The 21794-nt window shown below is 36.7% G+C and overlaps 2 protein-coding genes across 3 annotated transcripts; both read right to left on the reverse strand.

Annotated features, from left to right (window-relative positions):
• Positions 1 to 2286: 2286 nt before the first annotated feature.
• LOC141647871 (dihydrolipoyllysine-residue acetyltransferase component 2 of pyruvate dehydrogenase complex, mitochondrial-like) lies at positions 2287 to 12990 on the reverse strand. Its single transcript, XM_074456232.1, has 19 exons — positions 12606 to 12990; positions 12005 to 12098; positions 9241 to 9347; positions 9038 to 9126; positions 8842 to 8888; positions 7742 to 7797; positions 7582 to 7656; positions 7402 to 7494; positions 6555 to 6800; positions 6372 to 6444; positions 5671 to 5765; positions 5433 to 5518; positions 5270 to 5345; positions 4464 to 4531; positions 4285 to 4351; positions 4086 to 4181; positions 3890 to 3992; positions 2740 to 2832; positions 2287 to 2623 (listed from the first exon to the last, which is right to left on the reverse strand). The coding sequence occupies exons 1-19, from the start codon at positions 12606 to 12608 to the stop codon at positions 2553 to 2555; spliced, it is 1638 nt and encodes a 545-aa protein (XP_074312333.1). The 5' UTR covers positions 12609 to 12990; the 3' UTR covers positions 2287 to 2552.
• Positions 12991 to 13305: 315 nt separating this feature from the next.
• Positions 13306 to 19618, reverse strand: LOC141647872 (protease Do-like 1, chloroplastic). 2 transcript variants are annotated; one of them, XM_074456234.1, is made up of 8 exons: positions 19077 to 19618; positions 16337 to 16459; positions 15235 to 15406; positions 14496 to 14533; positions 14061 to 14259; positions 13819 to 13971; positions 13587 to 13721; positions 13306 to 13500 (listed from the first exon to the last, which is right to left on the reverse strand). In XM_074456234.1, exons 1-8 carry the CDS (start codon positions 19508 to 19510, stop codon positions 13423 to 13425), a joined length of 1332 nt encoding a protein of 443 aa, XP_074312335.1. In that variant the 5' UTR covers positions 19511 to 19618; the 3' UTR covers positions 13306 to 13422. The 2 variants fall into 2 exon arrangements, with proteins under 2 accessions (XP_074312335.1, XP_074312334.1); XM_074456233.1 differs by having other exon boundaries at positions 13819 to 13967; positions 14057 to 14259.
• Positions 19619 to 21794: the final 2176 nt, after the last annotated feature.

A 21794-nucleotide genomic window follows, 5' to 3' on the forward strand; every position in this document is an offset into this window, starting at 1 on the left:
ACTTCCATCTTAAAACCCGATAGGTAATATATTAGTAGTGAACTCCCTTCTTCTTCTTCTGTCAATGGGAAAGAATGACACGCGGGCAAGCCATATACTTGACAATTGGTCCTGTTTTAAATGGGTCATTTTAATCTGAAGCAATAAGACGGAATTTTGTAACCATTTTACAGCTAAATGTGAATACTGTTGAAAAACAAGTTAACATAAGCTATAACACCGGCTGTATCATTGTGGTTACATTTTACCATAAAAAGGTCATATACGCCTCTCTGAAATTTCAAACGAAAAGTGATCGTCTGAAACAAGAATTTGCATATACTAAGAGCTTATTTGTGATCCCATTCAGAGATGAGGTCCTTTGAAAATCACTTACGGGAGCAAACAAAGTGAAAATGAGGACCAATTTTTATTCACATAATGTTACAAGAAGGGTAAGGGGTCACCCACAGGGTGGGGTTGGATGGTGTTTATGCTGGAGGTATGGTGGGGGAAGTAGGGGATGATGGTGGTAAAAGGGGATATGGTAGTTGAAGGACATAGGATATGGATTGGAGTGTGGACGTTGGTGGTTAGTTATTGGGGTTGTTGAGATAGGGGTTGAGAAAGAGGGCGTGGTTTGAGGTGTTTGGTGCGGTCACCGCTACGGTGTAGGATTTGCTTGCTGGTCAAGGTAGTTGATCAGCGATCGCGAACGCTGCTTCTAGACGTCCGCGCGAAGATGGGTGGGAGACGAAATGAGATAAAAGGTAGGGAATTGAGAGAAGAACAAATAATAGGGGTAATATGATGAAAAAAAGTACAACAATGAGTAAAATTAAATATATTTTACATACATAAACAAGTTATGAAATGTACAAAAATTTTATATCCATTTTTCATATTTTACCTATCATAAGTTAAAAACTCGAGAAAAAAACCGAGTACTTCGTATAAAATTAAGCAATATAAATTTAACAAAAGTGTGTGGGTAGATAAAGTAAACTTTTCTAAAATTTAGTAATTTGCTAAATCCAAAAACTATGAAAGTATTTGTCTTTAATGATACTTTGCGTTATCACTCGTATAGTGCACGGGTTTAAAGACTAGTTGGTAAATATCTAAATTTCTCGTCAGACTTTGAGTGTTCTAAGAAAGGTATTTTTAACTCTTTGGTCGAAAACGCGAAGAAGCGCATCTCATCTTGGAACAGTATCTTTCTGTCCCATGCTGGTAGGCTACCTTGATCTCCCCGGTTCTGTCCACCATTTACAATTTCGTCCTATCGGTATTCAAAGTACCGGTAAGTGTGTGACTAATATAATTAATACTCTATTAGCCTATTTTTAGTGGGCGGGAACGAAATCTACCAAGCCTATTCACTGATTTAGCAAGAATTTCTTAAGCATTCCAAAGAGTCGTGAAGGTCTGAGAATTAGAAATGTCCAGTGCTTAAACCAAGCACTTCTCGCCAAACAAGCCTCAGAGCTGATCCACAATGAAAATTCATTATTTGGGAAAATCTCTAAAGACAAAGTCTTGTATCCTGATGTCCACCCTAATATGGAGTCTACTAAAAACAGCACTAATTTATCATTGGGGTGCAGAGGTATTATTTGGGGTCTAGTTCTTCTCTTCCTTAACCGTGCCTGGAAGATTGATTCTAACTCCGAACTTAATGTTTGGCGTTATCCATGGGTTAATGGTGGACAACCGGAACATATCGATTGATACGAAAATTACTCGTAAGAACAAGATTCGTGAATTTGTAGCGGAAACAATCGGATTGACCAGTTGGACGAACTCTCTGTTTGAAGAATCTGAAAGAATTAAACAGTTTTAAGAACTGACAAAGAACTCGAAGTTCTGGTGATTTTTGTGTGTTTTAAATAGACATGGGCACATCAAACAACTCTCCATCATAAAATGTCATCACAAATTGCTCATGATCATCTCGTGTTTAACTATACTCACTACGTAATTACAAGGAGATGTAATATGACTGATTTGATCACCCCAAGCAGTTACTCTGGCTCAGATTGTCGATTTTTGTAATTGGATGGTTGCTTGATAAAGCAACACCATAAGTGTGACCCAAAACCAATCCCGTAGCCAGTCTTTGACCAGCGCTCTTTTATGTGCCTTCTTTTAGTTGGTTGTGTACGGTAGTATAGGTAAAATGTCATTGCACAGTTAAAAGCTCCTTATTTCCGAATATTCAGAATTTAGAATCTGTCTTCAAATCTTTGATCTAGCATTGTGCGTCAGTAGACTTCATTTAACGCAAGAACTTTTTAGCACACAGAATGACAGAAGGGATAAATGTTTAATTCTTCAATCAATATTTACCATAAATTCAAGGTAAATATGTTTCTGTCGAGTTTGTTTCATTATATGGCCCAAAACTTCCAATTATTACAAAATTGAACATTCTTCTAAAGTAGAGCCTAAAAGTTGCCATGACTTATTGCAACGTCGTCGTGTCAAAAAACAAATTATGAACTCTGAAAACCCTCAATCATTCATCGAGAAAGGAAGGATTTTAAAGGAAATGAAAGGGAACTATTCAATGTTTAAAGCAACATAGATTCTGGATTCTCGATGTAGCCTTTGAATGCTTTTAACCATTCTGCACCGATGGCACCTGCACATGACAATGGAAGATCACAAGCGATTAAGAGGTTTTAAGATTAAATGAAACAACAATACATTATAATTAATTAAGGTCAACAAATATTAACAATGCTATGCAATGCTTACCATCAATGACTCGATGATCGCAACTTAGTGTAACAGACATGAAGGAAGCAAACTTGAATTGATCATCTATTCCAGGTACAACTCTCTTTTGGGCTACACAAGGGCAAATTAGATAATCAGCAACAACAACAACAACAACATCACAAGGCTTAATCCCAAAATGATTTGGGGTCGGCTGACATGAATCATCCTTTAGAACCGTTTATGGGTGATCGCACACCTCAAAATGCGAAAATATAGAAAGGAAAAGTGCAAAACAAAAGGGGAGAGTGAAACATAATAGAAAAGTCAAGGTAAACTTATAGGTTTTTAAATCAAGTCCGGATTTCTTTTATAAAAACTTAAGAATTTAAATTAGATAATCAGCACTCTTGGTTTAATAATACAATCAATGACAACATTTACCAGTCTCCCAAGGTTCATGATTTTTTGACTCAGTGACAATTCAATATGCATCTTGTATTTCACAAAAAAATCCAAAACCAAAAAGAAGTAACTAGTCCTCAACTCCGGATGAAAATTGTGTCGAGAATTGCACCATATGGCATGTACGGAACAATAGTGTTAAAAAACAAAAAAAACTAAACAGTTTAGTAAGCCATTATGCTTCATTTCATCGCAATCCAGAAGACCAGAACCAAAGAGTGGGGAGTCTTGGCTCCATTAGAATTGGAAACATCGTCGTCAATAATATATCCCTCTAAAAAACAGTTATAGGCGATTTAATGATGTCCATTTGGAGATGCAAGGATAATATACGAATTCTTGACTAGTAACATTGTTTTCCACATCACTACACAAGTGTCAAATGAGAAACAAGTTCATTATTATTGTGTATTTTAGTTAAGTATGGACATTGTATTTCATATCTGTAGGAGCTGAAAGCCGAGAAGTACTTTGGTTCTCAACCAAAGCGAACTTTGGTAATTATTTTCTCCAAGTATGTGAAGAGATGCCGCGTAACTTGTCATGTTCATCAAAAAATAATTTCAAATTCCTTTTTTTTTTAAACTATTGAGAATTGTGGAAATATAAAGAAGGTAGATATTGCTTGGCCACCAAAGTCAAGAACAGACAATATGAAGGAATGGAGCATTATATTACTTTTTGCTTGGCCACCAAAGTAGATGTGATGCTGTGAGAATCTTACCTGCTCCAACAGCCAGAATAGCTGCTTGTGGCGGATTAACGATGGCACAGAACTGCTTGATTCCAAATGCACCTCCAAGGTTCGAGACGGTAAATGTACCACCCTACAGCGAAGCGAAAATGACCGAGAATCATAAAAAAAATCAGACCAATATGTCAGCCCTTTAGGACATTTAATAGCAGAAAAAAACGTGTACCTCGTAATCTTCTGGCTTCAGGCTATTATCTCTGGCTTTTTGTGCCAGATATTTGACTTCCTCACCAATCTTAGACAAGCCTTTCTTGTCAGCATCCTGCACAGGTTACAGAGAAACATTATTCGGGATGCGTTCAAACTTCTTTGAATCTTTGAAATTCTTTGTTATCGTGATTGCAATCAAGGAATTTGCCACTGACCCGGACCACTGGGACGTATAGACCATTATCAGTTTGCACTGCTACATTGATGTTAACATTGTGGAACCTGTTTGCACCAAAAAAAAAAATACTCAATTGTCTTCTTGTTCAGGAAACGGATAACAACCTACAAAACCAAGTTACATTATAATCAGCAGCACTCAAACTTTTACACTCACTGGCGTATGTAGTCGTCGGTCCAAGAACTGTTGCATTGTGGAACTTTCTTGAGCGCCAAGGCAGCAGCCTGCATTCACATTCAACTAGAGTTAGCATATCTGTCACAAAACAAACTACAGCCTACGAACAAATTTTAAAACTGTAAAATACAGGAGAGGAAGTTGGTAAAAGGTTGCAACAAATGGTAAATAGTGCCAAAATGAAAAGACATTTTTTAGCGTGACATATTTCCGCGTTTACTGAAAGTGTGCTAAAATCACATCAGATCTGGACTGTGATGCAGTAATCTAGTTATCTTAAAGGTTACAGTGAGAAAATGACTACATTTCAGAACTGAGGCAATTATGGCGCAATGACTGCGGTGCCGGGTGGCTACCAATTTCTAGATCATGTTTCACGAAATTTAATACCAAGCAAGTCATTGGGTGCATTGACAACATCTGAGAAGCCAATTCTGAGAAGCCACACGTTCTGATTCTGAGATGAAGGCTAACAACAATATTAATACCATGGCCACCTATAAGACACTATTATACATTATGTAAAACAAGGTACCGCCAACCATTGTTAAGAGCCTTCAACTTTAAGTGCTCAGCAAATCTACGCCTAAAACATCTTAAATGTGAGGGAAAACATAAATTGTTCCTTGTTACAAAGCCTGCTGCTACCAACTTACAAACAGCAGTTATAAATTAGGTTCTAGTAGAGAACTGTGAGTCCATTATGACACCCAAAACATAACATTTACGAATCACTGTGCAAACCAGAAACAATAGTAGTACGTGAGGATGCACAGTGCAAGTACCTTAATTACGAGATCATTGACAGAAATTCGCTTTCCCCCAGAAGCCTCTTGTAATGAGTTTAGTTGGCTTCTCAATCTGAGGGACATAACACCAAGGTAAGATAACATTATAACATCAGCCACTTGGAGGGTAAGACAACGGTATAAAAAACTAAATACTTACTCCATAAGTTTGTCAACACACGTATCAACTGTCAGGTAGTAGTGGGGAATGGTTTGCTTCGACAGTAACAACCGTGAAGCCGTGATCTGAGAAGATTATAATTAGAGTTTAGTATCAACAATGTACACAGCTTTGCCATTGCTTCAGTGATCTACAACACTACTGTGACAAAAGCCGATATGTACAGAACATTAAAGATAAAAGACGATAATGATGGAATATCGAAACCAACATTTACCTTTCTTATCTGAGAATGAGGAATATCAGAATAGTCCAGACCAGATACTTCAGCAGCTTTACGTACTGGTGTTGCGGATTCCTTGCCCCGGGAAGCTGCACACAGAAAAAGCATCATCATGCTTTTGACAAACTGTTTGTTTGAATTTACTTGAACATCCGTATATCATTTTAGTTAAAATGCCAGACCTTGCACATACAGATGGAAAAAAAAATTGGGTGAAAATATCCGAATAATTAAAACATGCAAATGCATTATTAAGTGCCTGGCCCTTTTCTGTTTAGAAACTCCCAGACTTTGCACATTATGAACAAAACATTAACTATTTGGCTATCAATTTGTTCGCTCAATAGACTCCTTCAAATTCTGCGTTTTCAATGGTAAGACAGATATTGAGAACAAGAGTTAGCTCAAGTGGTAAGAGCTCTCTTACTCCAAGTCTCCAACCATGAAGTTGGGGGTTCGATTCTCACCCGCGACATAAATGCGCTCATTTGAACCAAAAAAAAATAGTAAGACAGATATCTCGGTTCTTGAGCTCTAACTAAGGCCAGGTAGGTATGTAATAGGTAACTAAGTGAGGTGACAGAATACTAAGGAACAATCACAGCAATGCAGAGCTGTATGATAGAGACATGGTAATTCCAAAATTGGCGACAAAAAGTAGCACATTTTTCTTGTTGATCGAGATTACACATTACCTAAGAAATCTTCGATATCAGCTTTTAAAATACGCCCATCAGGACCGGTTCCTTTGATGCTTGATAAAGGAACCTTCATAGCCAAAGGAAAAAGCAAAAGACAAAAACACAAGTTAGAAATCTGAAAATTGCTAAAACAAAAGAAATAGAAAGTCAACAAATATATTCTACTCCATAGCTCACCTTGTTATCTTCAGCCAAGCTCCTTGCAAGAGGACTAGCAAAAATGCGATCCTCGGTTGACGCTGTTTGACTAGGCTTCGAAAAGCTTGGCTCTGGTTGCTTGGCAGGTGGCTCAGCTGGTTCTTCTTTAGGTAAAGGAGTCTCAACAGGTTTTTTAGTTTCAGAGGCAGCAGCTTCAGGTTTTGAAGGAGAGAAATCTTTAAACTTTTGAATATCTTCCTCCTCTTCAACGGTGATGGCAATCACCTAAAACAGCACAGAAAGAAGCCACGGTCGAAAGGAAAAAATTATTTGACAAGTCATCAAGTATTTCCCTGCATCGCATTCGAGTCATCAAGTATCCGACATTTGGACACACACCCGACACTAAACGAGTCTGAGTAAAACCGTTCATATTGGATTTCAGAAAATAAAGAACGTTTATGGGTTTAAATATCCAAGACCTCTTGGGGATCTGATCAATGTACTAGTAGATTATATGTAAATGGAACCTACAGAGAGGATGAGAGGTAACGGCTGAGCCGCTGACAATGGTGAGCCGGAGAGCTCATTGCACAACTGGTTTGCTACTTACACACAATACACAGTTATATAAAATGATGTTGCAATATCCAATGAACAGGAAATGGGCTCTGAACATGGTTTTTAAAGATGAAATGAGTGGTGTTCTAGACTTCTAGTCTGAGAGCATTTCGTGTCAATAAAAACCAACTCAAGATGAAATTGGTAAACTGTCATACACGGGAAAAAATGTCACATCCGCAAACACCTAAATAACTCAGATGTGCATATGAAGGTCAATCTTAATAAATACAAATTTATTATGAAGATAGAGATGTTTTAGTACCTCGCCAACTTGAATTCCTTGAGAGCCATCTCCTCGAACTATCTTGGCAAGATAACCTTCCTCCATGCATTCCATTTCCACTGTCGCTTTATCCTTGTGTTGGGCAAGGAGTAAAATTATTTCACAGCTTGGAATGACCACAGGAAGCATAGTTAGAAGAAAAAAGAGGAGAGTACTTACTGTTTCAACCTCACAAAGTACTTCACCAGGGGCGACTTTATCTCCCTCTTTCTTCAACCATTTAGCAATATTTCCCTGCATCGCATTCGAGTCATCAAGTATCACATATAGCATACTCTTTTGTGTAAAGAGAGGTGTAAACACAGCATAAGGAAGTTACCTCTGTCATGGTTGGAGAAAGAGAAGGCATCCCGATTTCTTGGTGCGGAGGCAGGTCTGAAAATAATTCAAATTATGGGGTAATTATCTAATAAAAAAACTTCTTCCAGAAAATTACATGTCAACTGAATAAATAATCAGCCTCAATGATAGAAGCAAAGTTCTTTTTTCCGGTGTCAAATGAGGCGCAAAGCCGGTACAATATAGAGGGCAGGGGGATTCGAACACGTGACCTATTGTCATGATACCTCAGTCTTAACCACTAGGCCAAGACCTCCTCGGGAATGATAGAAGCAAAGTAAAAAGTATCATTCGTCAACATGGTCATAAGTCCTAATCTCAAAATCGGTTAGTCGTGGCCCAATTGGGAAAGTCGCACCTCAAAATACGGCCAATATCACCTCAAAATGTAGCAGAGGCTCATGATAACCTTTAAAATTTTTATAAGGTGGTTGCGTGACCCAAATTTAATATCATGATTGTCATACATGAAGTTATGTCGCAAGATGTCAGAAAACACTGTTTAAAAGTGAATCGCATTATGCAGTAAGTCATAACAGAATGAGTCATTTCCCTTCCTATGTCCATATACTGGAAAAAAACAGCATTACAGAAGTAACATGACACACACGTCTGGAGAAAATACCAGTACCTTATAGTTAAACGGAAGTGGTGTTGTCACAATGTCAAATTGTTAAAGGTTTCTCATGCATACCGAAAAGTAACTGCCTTGGATTCACTAAACAAACAGCATCAAAGCAGACATCGAAGTTGTAAACTTGGAAATATGACGAGACTACAGTCAATTGGACGAAGTTTCATTCGGACATCTAACTTAAATACATTTACTAATAGAAGTGCAAAAAAAGGGGCAAATAATAATCCAACAACACACTAGTTCCACTACAAATACTTGGAAATCCTCCAAAGCGCAAACACACTGCACAATAGATACAAAACCATCTTGGGAGAGAGATAGTTAACATGACCCCCAAGTTATGAGGCTGGCCAATAAAGCTAGTAAAAAAGTCTAGTTCTTTCAAAGTCTTATCAAAAAAATAAGAAAAGAGTGAAGATTCTGACGGACAAAAAAATGAATACCTGCACTAGACGAGTAGCTCCTTTGTGTCCGCAGCTTCAAACTCAAGCTTCAACAAATAGAAAAGAAACTTATTTAGCAATGAAAGAGGTGTGAGACAAAGCAACCCCCACAGTAACAATTAGCTACTACGCAATTAAGCAGTAGCATTCTCATCCTAACAGTCAAGGAAAAAGGCCAACCAGAATGAGATCATACCTGGATTCCTTTTTACTCAGCACTTCCGTAGTTCCCATCTTTAGAGTCATGCTTGTAATATTTCTTCTAGAAACTCCCACAGTTGGTGGCTGTACATGGCACAAACAAAATCAGTAATGTGGCAATATAACCATGCATAAAAGCATCACAAAACAAATAATAAGGATCAGATAGGACAGCAGGAGATAAACAAACCCACTAACCATAAGAAAATCAGAGTTAGAAACCCTTTGAAAATGCCTGATGCTGTATCTGCTTCCACTCCATCTACTGGAAGACATATGCTGCTTATAATTGATCTTCAAAGCATCTGGTTCACACATACATATGATAAGATAAAACCACCTCCATAAGAAAAAGATATGACCATCCAGATTTAGTCTTTTACAATATAAAGTTGGTCCAAAGGATGGAAAAAAAGTGAAGCTGGACAATTGCAAAAACGATCAAATTTTTGCAGTTTCGTCAAACATGAAAAAAAAGGTAAAGTGGCAGTCATAATTTGCTAGACAGGATAGAGTTAAAATATCTTTCACTTCTATTGATTACCAATGTTCTTAAACCCTACTGTCTCTCAGTGAAAACAGCGGCAGATTATGTTCAACAAAAATGAGAAATTTATGATAGTCATAGTCTGACATTAAGCATATGGAACTATGGAAGGGAAAAAAACTATCCTATTACTAATTTCATCTTTTTGTCCCAAAATGTGCACATATGACTGCCTTCATAAAATCATAACCAAACATTTTGGCCCACGTTCTTGGACCTGACTTTATTTGAGGATGGGGTATAAGTTTATGACATCCTTACAAGGCTATAACACTACTCATACATCAAAAATCAGAAAAATAGAATCTCATTAGAAGAACATTAACATTAAATTGACAATTGTATAAGCAACTTCCAAGCTACAAGAGCTGCTTTCATGCCATGCCTAGACAAAACTATTGCATTGGTGCTTACAAAGATTTAAAAAACCACAGTTATATAGGTTACAATTAGAGACAAAGGAGTATAGCTCACAATGCTACGTATCTGCAAGATTTTCTAAATATAAACAAACTTATTTGTAATATCACAATACCATAGACCAGATAAAGGTCTGAACAAAGGCTGCAAGCTCTGCATGTGGTCCAGGTAAACCAAATTGTTGGGGTTGTTGTCTTTAAATAGCGACCATCAATTAATGTATTTCTTTTACGCACCAAAACGTAACCTCTCCGTCAAAAGCTTCCCTATTATCTCTTATACTATATTCTTCTACCTTGATTGTTGACACTCTTGCCATTCCTATACATCACAGTTACAAAGTACTGTTTCATACAAGCCTATTTGTGAAGCTAGAAAGTGATAATTTTCTGTTTTAAGGACATTGATCAACAGGATTAGAAAGTTGGGAGCCTTTGTTTCGTGTTTTAATTAGAATATTTGTCGATTTCTTAGGTTGTAAAGGCAGGGGGCGGGGCAATTAAATTAATTAGTCAAACTTGCTCCCTCTGATTAAACAAATTCTTTACATATTCCCTTTTGGGTGTTTCAACAGGTTCTTTATGTTTCCTTTTGTGGAAACTTGTACACATAATCAATTACTAATTTACCCTTATGAATACCACTAAGAAATCACTTCCCCTCTCACCCTTATCAACCACCCAACCAACCTACCATCACCCAGAACCATCGACACCATTCACCAACTCACTCCCACGTGCCGGAACAAGCTCCCCGTTAAGTGCCCCCATTTGCCAAAACAAACTACCTCCCAAGTGGCCCCACCTAGCTGAAAAACACTGATTGACGAACACCACCCCAACTCCGACAAACACCAACCAGACCCCCTTGAAAACTAGTCCCCACCCTCGATACACCAGGCCCCGCCTTCAAATACCCTTTCCCACCCTAAAAACCTCTAGAATTATTGAGGGTGGGAGAGGGGCTTTTTAGGGTGGGACATGGTGTTTCAAGGGTGGGGGCTGCTTTTCAACAGGGTGAGATTGATGTTCAACGGCGGAGAGACGGTGTTTGTCAAGGGTAGGGATCGTTGCTTCGGATTGGGCGAAGTTTATGACACACTTCTGGTTGTTTTTGACATCCTCCGGCAAACATGTGTGGTTCACAGAGTTCTCCGGCGGGCTTGGTTTAGTCTGGTGAAACATGTGGGGGTGGGTGGATGGGTGACCTACGGTGGTTGGTTGGGATGAAGTGTGTGACTAGGTGTAGTTGGTGACTAGGTAGAGGAAAGGGTAAAAGTGGAAATAATTAATGCATACCCCACTTATTTTACCTTTCCTAAAAAAACCGCACAAAAAGTAAATGTAAAGAACCTGTTGAGTCGGAGGGAGAATAATCTTAGCATCACAAGAGGAAAACGGATTTGTGCTGTAGTGCGCATCACTAGCCGCATGGGAATTTCCCATATTTGGAATTGCCTTAGACCCACACATGAGGCATATGAATAATCAAACCCGACAGTTACAAGACAGCTAATGGCCCACAAGCTTCCTAATTTAACAAACAAGAAACTACCAACTACAGAACAGCCCCCTCTTACAATTGCACATGTAGCTCATCTCAGAAGAAGCTAAAAATTTAGGACATAGTGTCCAAGCTCACAGAGCACATTACGTACTATATTACAAGGTATACTGATAAATCAAACGTGACAAATATGAAATGGCAACTATAACTATGTTTGGAATGATTAATGGTCAAAGCAGACACGGCATGATATTAATGTAAGAAAGTGTAGTACTCGGAACTACATATACAAATTCTCATTCAAGACACGGTTTTTTGTACGAGTGTCACTTGTGAAATCTAAATCATCCCATTTACCAACAGGAATATTATCAAACTATCCTGGGAAGATACAGGCGATTCACAGTATTTTTATCAGATTAAAATAATGATTTATACAACCGTTTCAAGTGAGACCAATGGGAAAGTGTAAGTAAAAGTCCGGCATACCTTGGACTGTCTCAACAGACGGGCGAACATCATGAGAAAATCGCCGGATTAATTTGGCAGGCGCCTGACGCATCGACCTTGACGTAACCTTATACTGTACAATCATTCCAAAAACAACAAGATATCATAATTGTCAACATACAATTGCACTCAGATTAATGCTTTAATTAAGTCAATCAGGCTATTGATAAAATTGAGCATAAATCATACGTGGAGTACTAATTATATCAGATTATTACATATCAATTAAAATTGTATTCAAATTCGAGATTCGATCTTTGATAATTAAATTACCAAACATCAAATCCCATTCAAAATTTAGCGAAAACATCGAAATTGAATCCTAAGATATCATGAACATCATATTCACAATAATTCTTCAATACAGTAAAATATGGAGATAAAACTGAATTGAATTGAATGAAATAATAATAATAATAATAATAATAATAATAATAATAATAATAATAATAATAATAATAATAATAATAATAATAATAATAATAATAATAATAATAATAATAATAATAATAATAATAATAATAATAATAAAAACACATAAATAAAGAGAGAGTAAAATTGGAAATGAAAAATCGCATACCATTGTAAATGAAGATCTGAAGGAAAGTTAGGGGTGGAGTTAGACCTAAAGATTGAGAGATGAGGTTCGGAACTGAAGGTGTATTGTGGTTTGTGTAAAGGGGTCAATTCAAAGCAAAAGTGCGGAGAAAGTCGACGTTAAATGACTACTTATGATTATTGAATCGTTCGTTGCCCTTACCCTTTGCCTCTTGCCAACCCCTAAAACATGGATTACTTGGATCGGTTACGGGTTTGGGTTAAAACAAGTCTAGGTTCTAAAATAATCTTTTGTGTTATATTCGGTCATAATCTTTTACGATATTCGGTCGTAATCTTTCGCGATTTACTCGGTTGTAGGTTATGGACTTATAATAGGTTTAAATTGAATATCATCATATTGACGTGCTTAGGATAAGTAAATTGAGTAAGAATTTAAAGGGTATTTTTATTTTGATTGTTCAATGCAATGATTCAAGTGTAATTTATGTTATCAAGTATTCACAACAAATTAGAACGTCACATTTGTATTGTTAATTAATTGTTTGGTTCTCAAATCTCTGACCTGTTGCAAAACAGTTGCAAGCAAATACTAGAAAATTTCACGTATGCTAAGTTTGTCACTGTTGGTGTCATGCGTCTTCTGCGTTTTCTTCTAATTGGATTCTTCATCAACTTGATACGTAAACAATAATAATTTTTGTATGTTAACTCAAGACTAATTGACTAAACATAAGATATCATTCAGATTTACCACCAAAATATTTTGTACAATTACAAGGTTGAATTACAAGGTGTATGTATAATGAAGACATATTACATAGCAATTTCGAGTATCATCATGACTCATCGGCTTTTGGTTCCAGGGTAACAGGTATCTTCTCTTGATGGTCACCTCGCAAAACCTCAACAATAACCTGAAATATTACGCAAACAACTAAAGCAAAGCCAAATAAACAGCTTGGATTTAAAGTACTCAAAAACACCAAGATCAAGAGTATACCTTATCTCCCACTTTGCAGCTGTCAAGAATTCTGTACAAATCGCTACCATTGCTGACCTTTTTCCCATTGATTGACGTTATGATATCGCCTAATACAAGCCGACCATAGCCGTCTCGTTTTGTAGGCAGAAGGCCCTGCAATTACAGTAACCAAAAGGATATTCAAATGCCAACCATGAGATTAGTTAAGAGTATTTCATGGAAGTTGACTATGTTTGGTTATCGATCTTACTGCTTTCCCAGCGGGACCCTCAGGAGGAGCGTCTAACACAAGCACCCCGCTAACGCCAAGTTGTTCTACTGATTGGTCCGGGGCAAACTTGATTCCGAGAATAGGTCTAGTGACCTTCCCAAATTTGACAATCTGATCTACAATGCCACCTACCTGAAAAATAATGCAGATTATAAGAGTAAGGAAAGCATAGTTTTCTGCTCCTTTGGTCCCCAACTAATAAGGCATAGATGATAACCTACAGTATCAACTGGGATTGAAAATCCAACTCCAGAAGATGCACCAGAAGGAGAGTATATAGCTGTGTTGATCCCAATGAGGCTTCCAGAACTGTCAAGAAGAGGGCCTCCACTGTTACCAGGATTTATAGCTGCATCGGTTTGGATAACATCTTGAATCGGACGCCCAGTAGCCGCAGAGCTAATTTCCCTCCTAAGGCCACTGCAAGATATTTCACTGGTCAGGCCTTTGATCTTAACTGCAGGGTAAACTGCTAACTTTGAAGGGTATAACAACTTAGTTTGAGCGAGATCTTCAGTGGCTATATAACTATTCAATCTTTACAGCGGAGTAACAGAGAGTCCGAGACTATTGACTACAAAGTTCAACTATTAGATTCATCCAGTAAACATAGGACACTTGCAAAGACCCAAACTTAGCAATCAATGATGTGTTACCTGATAACACCTGTTGTCAGAGTGTGATCCAGACCAAACTGCATCCAACAACCCAGATGTACAAAAGTAGGTCAAAATGAGCTAAATAAATGCCATTAACAAATAGCAAACACTACTGCTATTATAAATTTATAATGATGCCCCCCCCCCCCCCCCCACCCCCTCAACACACACACACACACACCCTTTCTCTCTGTCCAGCAATAGGTTATGTCTCCCAATTTGACCTGTCACAGCCAAAAGCGTTCACATTTGGAATATGTAAACTACTGCTGGACATATATCTTTCTGTTATGCCCATCAATCACAAACTTTTATGGACACATCTTTTTTCTGTTAGCCTTCTGTCCAGCAATACTTTACGTATTCTAATTATATAGGCACGTATCTCTTTGTCAAGGCCATCAATCACATAAAATCTTGCCCTCCTCTCCGTTCTATTCAACGCCGTATTTCTAAATCCTAAGTAGACAAATATCACTCTCAGTCACCCTTATCCAAATTTTCTTAGGTCTTCCCATACCTTCACAATCACATCATATGACCATTTTTGCCCTTCCCCTCTTTTGCAACAATTACTATTGATATACATTATGTCATCAATATTTTTGTTGCATTATTATCAACTTCAAAACATTTACATATTCCAACATCAAGAGTTTGGAATATATTTGGCACAACACTTGAAAACAATGCTTGCCAACATGCTCTAGAAACATACTAGGTTAAACTAGTTTACCGGATTCCCAATAGCAAAGACTTTCTGGCCAACAAGCAAGTCCGCAGATACACCAATGGGTATTGGCCTCAATTTATCTTTAGGTGCATCAATGGCCAAAACAGCAACATCCTTGTCTTGGTCGTACCCTACAATTTTCGCCTCGTAGGTAGATTGGTCGGCAAGAGTGACTCTGTGCATTACTAACATCATTTTAACAGTAAACCAGCATGGCACAATGAAAGAAACTTAATCCAAGAAATTTCACAACAAATGTAAGGCTTATGTCGTATTGATCCATAAAAGCATAAACAATAGAAACAAGTAGTTCTATTTATAGATGACTACTGTAAAATAAGGGAAATCTATTTGTTGTCAACCTATACAGACTTTCTAGATTCATCATGCACGGAACTCCCATGCCCCGTATATCTTAGAATAAAAACCCTTCACGTACTTAACAATTTAGAAACTGGTACATCAGAGACAGGAAAAAAAATCATATGCTATTATGGGCAACAATTTTTGCAATTTAGTGAAATTTGTCTTATGCTTAATAACACCTTCCGAGATTAGTCTAAGCAAAAGAATTGTATAAAGATAGATTCCTCCAGAGCATGGTCAGAATAAATATGAGTACAACGAGAAACATGACTGAAGGCAATGATACATGACACTTAGAAGTATACATGTACGACTAAGGCAAATAAAAAAGCAGTCCGTATAGATGTGGCATAGGAAGTAGAAATGATATAGAACGCTGCATTGTGTTCTGCAGAAAATTAAAATGACAAGGCAACCCCACTAGAATATCATTCTGTATTTTAGAGTATTGGTATTTCAATTACTCTCTTTCACTTCATTATTATAGTTTTTTTTTCACCACAGCACAGTTGACTTAACAAGCTTTCACAATCAATTAACCACCGAGTGGCAGTATGGACGACGAATGAAAAACTTCTTATCACACTAGCAATCACATTCAAACAAACAAAGGTTATATACATAAATAAGAGTATAGCATGAAAACTCCAATTTCTCAAGCAGACAGGCCAAAAAGTGCAGTAACATAATTAGACTTTTCACAAAAAAAAAAAAAAAAAAAAAAACGTCAACGACCAACCTGAGATCAGAGGCGCCACGAATAACATGATAATTGGTGACTATATGACCTTTCTTATCCCATACGAAGCCAGAGCCTGACCCTTGTGGTACCTCGAAAACGTCCAATGTGAACATGTCCTGCCTATAACCAAATCCATTCCCAGATATTAGAATTGTCAATGTTTAACTTCATGAAATGAAGTATTCAAATTTTTGTGTCCACTTAAACAGATGCAATTGTTACATGCCTGAATAAAGTATTAGAGAACAAAGTTCAATGTGAACATAAACCAAATCTCTTTCATGGATAACCGGCGTAGGCCCGTAAGCAATTACAGAACATTAGAATGAGAATTAATTTGTTGAGAATAAATCTGGTACTGTGTATGAAGTTTAAGATTTCTCTTCAAATTCATGATTGTATCAGTTATGTATGTCCGACTCTCCACATTACATTGTGTACCCCGTGTCCGACACTCGACACTCCGATATGGGCGTGACACTTGGACACTTCATTTTAGACCAAAAAATGTGAGAATTTTCATGCAATAGCTGAGTCTGACAGTTTGACACTCACCCGTGTCGGATACTTCTAACCGAGTCTAAGTAACATATAAATATATGTCAATTAAGGAATTTGAAATTTACAAATACACGCATCAAGTTGCCTATTCAACTCTCTCACCTCCATTAATCATGCAACTAGCTGCTCCTACCACGTATAACTTTACGAGTTCAATTCAATTTCCTCGTCCCTACTTCGGCTATAATCTAGATAGCTCTAGTTTGATCAACAGCAATGTCCACAAATTCTTTCTGGATAAAAGAAGTCATCAAATAAGGAATGAACTACCCATATATGAATATATTGTGCTAACTAGTTTTCGGGACTAGTGTTGCAAGCATCTTCTTGACAAGTCTCTGACTCCAAGTTGATGGGTTATTACTGAGAGATCCTTGTAACTTGAACAAAGACACACTCAAGAATCTCCAGCTCACTTGATGCTCATGTTTTTTTTAAAGCTTATTTTCTAAGAACGCCGAAGAGGATGCTTGAAGAACCTACCAAAATTCCTATATGTTACTTCAACACTAACTTTGGCCGCATGTCGAGGACGAAATGACACTCCTTCTGAGTTCTAACACAACATTTGGACAAGTTATTTAAGGATGAAAAATATGAAACTTCTTCACAAACTAGTCGTGTCAACTTTCCAATTACATGCATCCTTCTCCCATACTTGCAGCCAAGTAGGTGTGACATAGTTGCAAGCAAAAAACTCAAACATTTCCTCAAGGTAAAAGAAAAATGATTAGGACACAAACAACGTGCTCGGCCTTTTTCCGAAAGCGTGCCAATGACAGACTAGGGACCACCAAAAATGTATTAAAATGGATCTCTTACATTTCATAACCCCCGTTATATAATTGGATCATGCCCCTGGTTACGTTATAAGCCCATAGAAGAAGCCAATATATTTGCCAGAGTCAATCCAAATATCCAAAAGGCAAGACAAATATATTTGCAGCAGTTTACCAATATCTCGGGTGCTGGACAGCTGGTTCCGTTTTGGCAGATTATTATCCTATCTTCCAAGAAATGTAATTGGAAAAAGTTCAGTCTTGTCAAAGTTCACTTTTTAATCTCCGAAACCACCATTAAGCATAGTACATAAACCAAACTGGATGTAACACCAAGCACCAAGAAGCCTGATACTGATATAGAAATCTTTGGAAGTTAACTTGAACTGGCTAAGTCTAAGCAAACTACTTCATCATTCCATAATCCACTCAACTTTTCATTTCTGCAAAGAAACATCACCTTCACCTGGCTAAGTTCACTATTTCCATATCCATGAGTCAATGACCAATTATTCTTGAAACATTGGCAGTTAAATACTGCTCTCACGAGACAATTTCCATATCCATGAGTCAATGACCAATTATTCTTTGGTTCTCGATAAAGATGGAATAAAGTAAGATGACTCACTAAATTTGTTGTGCTTTTTTTTTTTTTTTTAATTGTGAAGTAGGAGTCCTCCGAGACAATTCTAGGCGCAATTTTCATTTCAAGTCATCTTGAAACAGTCTCTCGGCACGGGGTTCCTTACATCCCAATATCTCACCCTCCTACCTTGCAATTTGCAAGAGTCCTTGAAGCATTGGGTAATGTTGTTGTTTATGATCCATGTGGAGAATGAAGCATTGAGAGAAAGGCAAATAAGTCTAAGACTAACTATGTAGAAGCCTACCAGGAGACTTTTTATGTCTGCACAAATATAATACCCAACTCCATCCCAATGTTATTGTCCCTAGTTGACATTGATGATATCAAATGTGAAAATTGTTGACAGCTCGAGTCATCAAAAGAACTGAACTATTTTCATATTATCACTCTTAAAATTCACCTTGTTTGACTGACCACCAAGGCTAAATGGAAATGGTATACAAGAGACAGAGGGAGTATCTAACTTAGCATGTTGCCAGTACCATATGATCATTATTCTTCTAACAGTGATTAGCTTTAAGGTCCAACTTCATTTCAGTTGGCACATTTAAGAGAGTTAAAAAGCAGTGTAGTGATGAATCCATTATCTGGGACTTGATGCTATAGGTCAGCTGAAAATCAGAAACCCATTTCATCATCTTTAATACCTTCTGACATCCATTCATCGACTAAACTAATCTACTCCCTTAATCCATCATTATCAATCAAAAAAGGCAAACAAATAATAATAATAATAAAAAAAGAAACATACTTGGTAGCAAGATTGGTGATATAAACAACAGAGGGAGTATTCTCCTGGAAAAGGCGGACAGTAGCAAGTTCATCAGTCTGCAATTTTCTCGGCGTGGTAACAACAAAGGCATCAACGTCGGCGACAAACAAAGTAAGGGAAACAGCCAAGGAAGTGCAAAGAAGAAAGAGTGAATCAAGAGCCAATGAGAAATGTGATTTAGAAGGGTAATTGTAATTGTAATTGTAATTGAATTTGTGGGTTTTATCCAAAAAAGTGAATAATTTGGGTAAGTTGGTTATTGAATTTGAGATGAAAGGGTTAGTATTATTAGTTTTGGAGATGGCGTGTGACTGTGACTGTGACTGTGACTGTTTACAAGTGGTGGTGGTGTTTCTGGGAGAAGATGAAAAGGAGCAGAAAATGAGGGATGAATAAGCAGTTGAAGCAGCCATTCCTGTTTGGAAGGAACACTTGGCTTTGGAGATTTTAACCCCACCTATTCAGGGCAATGTGGAATGCGTAGGGGTTTGTCCAAATGTTTATGTGGTTACTATGAATGAGTGATGACTGATGAGTTGATCACTCAGTCACACTCATTGCTCTCGTATCTTCAGGATCTTCTACTCCGAGTCCCGACTCATCAAAGGTTAGCAGAGGAGTTAAATTTCTCAAATAGGATACTATAACAACACTATCATTGTACAACAAGCCTATATATTTTATATTAAACTATTTAAGCCTAATAAAATTTAATTTTGATTTCTCTTCGGTTCACAAACCCTCATCTTTTCCTTATCTAAATTTCTCTTAAACGACCGTCCACAAATCTCCCTCATCCATAATTCTGATTCTAAAATGATGAAAGGGAAACAAATCAACAATTGACATCATCATCAAGGAGTAAAAACGCATCTAACAATATTTCGTTAAATGAGAAACAATTTACATAATCATCAAGAAAGAAAAATGCATCTAACAATACTTTGAGGTAAATTTCTACACCAATCATACGAAGTATTATTAAAAAATACGTGCACATAAGGAATACGAGCTATTAAGAAAAGAATATGAGCTAATTTAAAAAGAATACGAGCTTAAAAGGATCACGAACTTAAAAAATAAAAGCACATAAAAATAAGAGCTATTAAGATAAGAATACGAGCTCATGTAAAAATAATACGAGCTTCAACTATTTTCATGCATTAGAAATTGTGGATAAAAAAAATTCCTTCAAGTGGATGCTCACGAGTCACGTTATATGATTTATTCCGCATAGTCAATTAATTATAATAATTTAAGGGAGAAGATGATTCATTAACTGGATGATGGAGGAAGATGAAGAGAAATTAGAAAAATATGGAAGAGTCAGAGAGAGAGAGAAGGGGGATTGGATTGAAAATTGGATAACATTACTTTTTTTTAGCAAGATATTTGAAAAAAAGACTAAAATAACCTATTAACCTTTGATCCAGTTGTATAATCTTGGAACTCATTAAACCTTCTTTGGAAATTTTTTCATCATACTTTTAACTAGATTTCATGTCCGTGCGTTACACGGTATGTAAAAACATTCCATTTTAATATGAAGCTATTTATGTGGGAAATTATCTGTATACTTCCCTTAATATAGAAGGATTATAACGAATTTAACAGTGATGATCAATAGTCATAAACAAAATACATAAACAAAGTATAAAGGATTCAGAATTAACCTTCGGTCCTAGCAAAATTGGCCTAAGAACAATATCAAAATTGATATTCGCCTATCAGTTGCACCCAAGACGATATGAGATATGCCCTATTGATTGTGCTAGAATCGATTTAAAATTTTCTGTAAAATTTAGTTGTTTTGTGTTTTTTCTGATGAAAATTTTCTGTAAAATTTAGTTGTTTTGTGTTTTTTCTGATGAGAGAGGAGGCTAGGTCAAGAAAAAGAATTAGGGTAGAATAATCATCTACCTTTCTAAAATATATAAAATGTGTTGAATTGTCATCTAGTGAGGATCGAACCCCTGACTTCTTGGTTTGTGTACCCTCACTATTACCACTATAACACATTCATCTTGTTGATATTAAACATAACTGATTATATTTAATTACGAATTAACATATTAATTCGTCCAAGCTAACATTACATACATTTAATTAAATATAACTTATTATATTTAATTTACGAATTGACAGTTAATTCGTCTCAACTAATATTATTTAATTTTCATTAAATAATTATCTCATCAACACATTGACTAACTATTTAGTCATATTGAGCATCAATGTGATTATATTTCTATAACCACATTTCTCAAACACATCCTATAGGTGTGACCTTTAGGGACCAGTTGATCACCGCCATCTGTATGATAATAACGTCAAACTTTCTAGCAAGCCAACCGTTATTAGGTAAACGTTAATCAACTGATTAAATATACGAAATATACTCTTGTGAACCTGTAAGAGATTTACAAATGTTATCACACTAATTTGTGGAGGACACAAGCTCCAACAATTTATTTTAATGTGCCAAGTTGTTTTAATAGCACCAAATATTCTGATTTGTAAGATCACATTTTCATTGAAATAAACAATCTTTTGATGAACATTTCATTAATTTGCCTTCAATACTATTGGAGGGAGATTGCTCAATCTTGTCGTACTCGCAACGAGATGTCATTAGTTCATTTTTGTCTAGAGTTTGACTTAATCTCTATCCCTTATCGAAGAACTAAGTCAGACCAC

This window comes from Silene latifolia, chromosome 3 (assembly GCF_048544455.1).
Source record: "Silene latifolia isolate original U9 population chromosome 3, ASM4854445v1, whole genome shotgun sequence".
Lineage (NCBI taxonomy): Eukaryota > Viridiplantae > Streptophyta > Magnoliopsida > Caryophyllales > Caryophyllaceae > Silene > Silene latifolia.